The sequence below is a fragment of the Hemicordylus capensis genome, chromosome 6 (genome assembly GCF_027244095.1).
Source record: "Hemicordylus capensis ecotype Gifberg chromosome 6, rHemCap1.1.pri, whole genome shotgun sequence".
Taxonomy (NCBI): domain Eukaryota; kingdom Metazoa; phylum Chordata; class Lepidosauria; order Squamata; family Cordylidae; genus Hemicordylus; species Hemicordylus capensis.
The window spans coordinates 13012595-13019420 of NC_069662.1; the positions used below are offsets into that span (position 1 = coordinate 13012595).

The window sequence follows — 6826 nt, forward strand, 5'->3', positions numbered from 1 at the left end:
TGCATGGGAAGGATATTTATTTATTTATTTATCTATCCATTTATCCATTTATTTATTTATTTATTTATTTTTACAGCTAAGGAAGATGTTCAGCATAAGTTGGTAAAAGCTTCTGAAAATTTATTTATTATTTGTCTGTGTAAACCGCCCTGAGCCATTTTTGGAAGGGCGGTATAGAAATCGAATAAACAACAACAACAATAATAACAACAATAAAATAACAGCTCTTATCCAACTTTTGGATTCCTAACTCAAGCCACTTAGGCTTGGCAAGAAGGTTCTAGAAGTTCCTGCTGGTTATGAGGGGGGCTGTTGGTTTTCCACTCCTTTCTTTAAAACCTTCTTAGAAAAGAAACTGCCCCTCAAAGTGAGGAAATATGCCCATGGCCTGTTTGCGCTGGGTATATTTTGATGAGATGAACAGGCTTTCTCTCCTATTTTGGTTTATTTCCCCTGACCTTTGGGCTAGCAAATGGGGGATAAGGTAAAAGAGAAAGAGTAGTCACGAGATTGGGTTCAACAAGGTGATAAACAATAGACAGTGATTAACTAGAGAGTCCTGCTTGTACTGGATGGTTCTTGCTTGCCATTTCTTTATCAGTGGCCAAATATTGACTAGCTCAATGGAAACTGAGCAGAGAGACAATGTTTTCCCATTTCAGAACAAGACCTGAGATCAACACTAAGCTGAGTTGCTCAGGAATGTCAAGAATTTGGATCACCTCAGTAAGTAACCCGGCATTTGCACTTCAGATTAATTCTATAGAGCTGGAGTTCTCTGCAAAATGGATTCTCCATCATGTTCCATGAAATTTTAGTCTTCTAACAATAATCATAGAGTTGACATATGGAGAAAAGAACCAAAGAGTTGACAGGAGCAACAGAACTAGTATAGGGTTGCCGGACCTCCAGATGACTTTTGAAAGCAATCCTGGAAACTGTAATGGCTTGATACAGTGAAAAATATTTGGGGGGGGGGAATCAAGGCATAGCTTTAGTCAGAGTTGGCAACCCTCGCTGAGTGCCTTCTCAGGGCCACCCAACCACCAGGAAGGCTTTTTTGCTATCGGTGGTGAAAAAGATTTGCATTTTGCTCCAGCATCTCAGCATACCATTTAAACAGTTATAGCGGTTACTGCACTTTCATGAACCACTGGAGTTTCAATATTTATATATTTTAAAACATTATTATTATTTTATTTCTTTGTGTCATATGCTGACATTCTGGCCCAGCTAGGCAAGACAAATATTGGAATGTGTATTCATAATAAATATATAAATTTGTATAAATAAATATACTGAGAACTCCAGGGGTCTCCACCTTTGGGTCTCTATTGAGCTAATTCTAGATTCATTTCAGGTGTGTTAGATTTGATTTATAGACCTCAAATTAGACAGGAGAGAATGAATGTGAAGCCAGGAGTCCTGGGTTCAGTGTCAAGCTCCGGGGAGGAAGTTTGTTGCTGGAAAAGCTTTGAAGTGCAATGGATTAGAACTGTCGCTACTTGCAAATGCCAAATATTGGAGCATGTGCAAATCCTTGCAATGCACTGGCTGACCTCCAGACTAACTTCCAGATGGGGAAGTCCCCTCCAATCAGCAATGTGGATTCTTCTCTCCTTTTTAGCCTCATATTTCCTTTCCCTTTTTTCCTTTTGGCTGTTGTTCTACCTAGTGGAAAGTTCTGTAGAAACCTACATGTCCCCACATGGTCACTTCTGATTTCAAAAGGACAAACATCTTGAAAAATGAAGGGTTTGGTGGAAAGGAAGTTGAAAGGGGAAGTCAAGTATATTGAATCTCTCTAAGACACTTGAAGGTTATTGAAAACCACAACAGACAACGAGCTGGAAGATAGATTGCAAATTAGAAAAAGGGCTGCTTAACCATTTGGGGAGAACAACACAAAAAAGGCACAAACTCTGCAAAGCAAATGTGAGGCTGAGACAGAAAAAAAAAATTTCAAAAGGACTTCAGGCACAAGATATTCAGGCACAAAATATTTATGTGCCCCCACAGTGAATAGCCTCTGCGGCTCCCCATGGCTCCTGGGGCAGAAGGGGGCAGTGAGGAAGCAGATTCGAACTTTAGAAATCCACAGACTATCCTGCCATGCTGCCCCCCTCTAGGCAGAGTCCACGACAGCCACACGCCCCGCCATGTTGCTCAGCTGTCTGATGAGCATGCGCGGTCACTGCACATGTTCACAGGCCAGCTGAGTGGCATGGGGATGGTTAACAGTGGAGGTGGACTCTTTGTAGAGCTGGGCACTGGCATGGAGCAGCAGTGGCAGGACATCCTATAAAGGACATCCTATAAAAATGTACAAGTATAATCTGCTGCCTCACCCCACCCCGACCTCGCCCCAGAATAATAATAATAACACTGACTCAACGGTGTAACACCGACTCAACGGCATGATCTTTCCTTTCCTTTCCTTTCCAAAGCCACAAATGATGATGGCAGGGAGGATTCAACATAGGGTTTTCTCAAAGGGCAATAACTTGCCCAGAAGTTAAATAAGCTGAGATGAAAGTTCCTGAAACAACAGAGCCTGAGAAGGTAAGGAGGCTTCTCTTCCCAGTACTTCCCCTTTCATGTAAAAATTAGCCCCCACCGTGCCTTAAATTTGAATAGAACAACAAAATTGGCATCTACTTAATCTCAATTTCAAGCTTTATGTCCTCACGAAACACATTCCATTCTGGCCTTTCTGCAGAAGAATCCTTGGCTGGCTGCCATGAAACTAATGCATGGATTCTGGGAAGTGTTTACTACAGGATGATGACCAAGCTGGGACTCAGTCATACACCGCAGACGGGATCATACCTGACGTTCCTCTTCAGGTGAGCAATTTCGGAGATCACTAGCAGCAAGGAAGTTGGCCTCTTTCAAGGAAGTTGAACCTCTACTGCTATTCTGATTAAGTAACCCATGATACATTCCACCACACAACTCCTGTGGATGTTGATGCAATGATCAGGTGCATTTATGTGTTTCAGAATCACTTGACCTATAAATGTAACAATTGTCTGTTTTGCAAAAGAGATTAGTTATTGGGAAGGTTACAGCCAATGAGAGGCATGTATTATGCAGTAGGGTTTGGCAGGCTACGAATATAAATGGAGCTACCTTAGCTAAAGGTATTGGAAGAGACCGGGGAGCATCGGTTTCTGTCACTGGGGTGCCACTCATCATCCCAAGAACTTGCACATTTCTCTGATTCTGAGGGTAAGCATGAGCACCTCCTAATATGCCTTATTCTTAGTTTGTTCTTCATTTCTCTCATTTTCACATATGCATATTTGTAATCTATAGTTGCCAGCTGACCAGAAATGTACTGGGCAACCTGCTCCACTGCCTTTACCAGCACCACGAGTGGTAGAATGCAGCAGAATAGAGAGGAGCATTATCAGCAGCTAATGCTGGCAGATCAAACTGTGGTTAAAGACACAGTTCCAAAGTCTGACTGGCAAATTGGCAAGCCTAGTTTAACAGTGGCACATCTAGGTTGAAGTAAAAGGAAATTTGAGCCTCCCTTTCATCACATATAAGTGGTGATTAAAGAGAGGCTGTTCACAGAGCTGAAAAGTGTGTTCTACCCAGGTTTGGGAACTGTGCATGCTCCCAGTTTTCAGTTGTGTGGGAGCCTAAATCTAGGTAGGAGGAGGAGAAGTGATTGTGTAGGAGAACGGAGCTGAGTAAGACAGGGTTGTCCCACCCAGCTTTCATACCCAGCATTTGACCAAGGTAGGAGGAAAAGTTGTCCTACCCAGCTCCTAGATGGATCAGTGTCTAGCCCTAGCCCAGCATCCTGTTTCCCACAGAGGCCAACCAGATGCTTCTGGGAAGCTCACAAGCAGGAGAGGAAGGCATGCCCTCTCCTCTGCCACTGCTCCCCTGCAGCTTAGTACTATGGGTATTCTGAGCTATGTGACACACATAACAGATATTAGGGTAACCATATCTTGACATGACCATAAACTGGTTCAGGGAACCACAGGAAGCAAGGAGTCCTTTCTCCTGCAAGCAATAGAACAGAGACCTCCATGCTTATCTGTAAGCAGGTCACTTTCTGTTCCCTGAGCCAGATGGGAATCGATCCTGTTCAGGGTGTGCTGGGAAGGAGTAAGTCCTCCCTCCAGAGAGGAACAGAATGGGGATTTCCCTCCTTCTCTGCCCAGGATATCGGCAGCGGATGACAGCCTGAAGGAGCTGAATCAGTGCCGGGTTAACCATTGCTACCCTAGTGTTTGTCCCCAAGGAGGGGAGGGTGCATGTGTCACTGATGGGCACAGGGACAGGGGGCCAAATATGGACCTCTGCTGTCCTTGCTATACCACTGGGTACAGGAATGTGTGAATCGGACTCTTTAAAGATCTGAGACCTATGAAAATAATTAGTTCAAGCTATAGGACTATAATATACTTTGACTGCCTCATCTGACACTCTGTTTGTCTATCTATCTATCTATCTATCTATCTATCTATCTATCTATCTATTTATCCATTACATATTTTTACCACCCATCCAAAGGCTCTGGGTGGTGTAATTCCAGCGTGAAACTTTTAGAGCTTTGCTGTAAAGTTTCAGAGTTGTAGAATGGGGGAGCAAAGGGGGGAACGGGAATTATTTTGGGAGGAGTGTCCACTACCTCTGGCTACCTTTTGGAGTCCTCCCTGCTACCATCAGCACAAGACTGCTCTTTGAACCTCAGAAATTCATTGACAACTAGAAGGAATCCTAAATATAAAATAGTTGCCTGCATGGGTCTTTATGCTAACTCATGTTGATATCTGACTTTTTCAAGTGGTGGTGGGGAAAACACTTTCAATGATTCCTAAAATATAGTAAAGAACTGCTTAAAACTCCTCCTGGCTGCAGATAACAGCTGTTTTCTTGTGGTGTTGAATACTTCTGACAACTGTTTTTTCCCCTCTCTCTTCTTTTTCCTTCTTTTCTCTCTCTCTCTTTCTTTTTCTTTCTCTCTCTCTCTTTCTTCTTCTTTCTCTCTCTGTTTCTTTTTCTCCCCCCCCGACAGCTGTTTTGCTCCTTTGCGTGAAAGGGTTAAACTCTCAGTACTGCTGTTGTAACCAAATTAGGGGTCCCCCTTCAATAAGTGTTCTGAATTAAAGGGGGGGGAATTGGGAGATCTGACCATAGAGATAGGAGGTTCGAAGAATGGGGGAACAGCTGAGCAATTTCATCACCACAGTGCCCGCGGGGGCAAATTGAAGCCTAGATGACAAAATGTTCTCCATTTCCCCCCTGGTATACAGTGGACAGGATGAGGCCTTCGGAAGCAGCCTTTTCCCTTCTCCTGGTGTTGCTGCTGGCTGGACCTGAATCATCCTGCGGTGACAATCCCCGATATGAGAAGTTCCTGAGACAGCACTACGACAATCCCAAGAGCAGTTTTAGTGGCAAATACTGTGATAGCATCATGGCCAAGCGTGGCCTCACCAAGCCTGAGTGCAAAGAAGTGAACACCTTCATCCACGAAACCAAAAATAATATCAAAGCTGTGTGTGAAGAGGGCGGGGAGCCCTATGGGAACCTGCGGCGGAGTAAGGAGCACATGAAGGTCACCACGTGCAAGCTCAAGGGTGGCTCGACCCGCCCACCATGCAAGTACAAAGAAAACTCCTCACCCAGATACATCGTCATTGGCTGTGAAAATGGTTGGCCCGTCCACTACGATGAAAGCCAGATTGTGACAACTGTAGACAATGCTGACTTAGATTAACCGAGGGTCAGACTCAGCATAAGGCAGCTTCATATTAAACGGGTAGCTGGGCACATCCAACTGCTGTGCTGTCATTCTTCTCCTGTAGGCCGCAGCTCTGCCTGCCTTCCTGCTCAGAGGCACTCTTGACTTTGGGGCCAAAGTGCAGGGCCTCCACAGCCCCTGGGAGACCCCAAATCCTCGTTAGTCTCTCCCAGGTGGTGTGGTAGCCAAGCGGAGCATCATGATGTTTAATTTGTAGGGGGAGGGGCAAAGACCTTTAGGTCCAGGCTCCAAAATTACCTAGGTGCACCTCTGCCTCCTCTCACTCTCTCTTGCTTATTACGCCTTCCTGCTCTTTGTTGTTTCCATCACTACCAATATTGAGATTGTAGGCTGCTTGGGACGGGGATGCCTGTTGCTGTGTGTTACTCTGCAAATGGCTGAATGCACAGTATATAGAATCACAGGAATAATACTGAGAGAAAGTGGAGAGTTTTGTGCTGCGTAACTGTATGGCAATCTGCTGGAATGCACTTGATTTTCCAAAGTAAAAGAAAACAGTAAAGAGATTTTTCTATTTTGGAGCATTAAGAAAACCATATATATATATATATGGTTTTCTTAATGCTCCAAAATAGAAAAATCTCTTTACATATATATATATCTATCTCCTAGGTGTGCCTGGGGAAAATGCGTCCCGGCAGCCCAGCTGATTGTCTGGGCTGCGGAGGCGCCTGATTGGCTGGCACATCCAGGAGGAGGAGAATTGGCCAGCCCACGCTGGTGGGCCTGGCCTGGCCTGGCGACCGGTGGTGGCCGTAGACTCTAGTGAGCGAGAGAGGCAGGTGGGGGGGAGACAGAGTGAGCGAGAGAGGCGCGCAGGGGGAGCGACAGAGTGAGCGAGTGAGGCGCGGGGGGAGAGACAGAGCGAGTGAGACAGGCGCGCAGGGGAGAGACAGAGCGAGAGAGGCACAGTGGTGGGAGAGACAGAGTGAGCGAGAGAGGCGGTGGGGGGGGGGACAGAGCAAGTGAGAGAGCTGTGGGAGGACCAGCCAAACAAATTCTCCCAACTAACCCCCAAAAGGAAATGAACTACGA

At 45.3% G+C, this 6826-nt stretch overlaps 1 protein-coding gene across 1 annotated transcript; it reads left to right on the top strand.

Annotated features, from left to right (window-relative positions):
• Nucleotides 1–2781: 2781 nt before the first annotated feature.
• LOC128330886 (angiogenin-like) lies at nt 2782–5746 on the top strand. The gene is made up of 2 exons (XM_053264248.1): nt 2782–2800; nt 5313–5746. Exons 1-2 carry the CDS (start codon nt 2782–2784, stop codon nt 5744–5746), a joined length of 453 nt encoding a protein of 150 aa, XP_053120223.1.
• Nucleotides 5747–6826: the final 1080 nt, after the last annotated feature.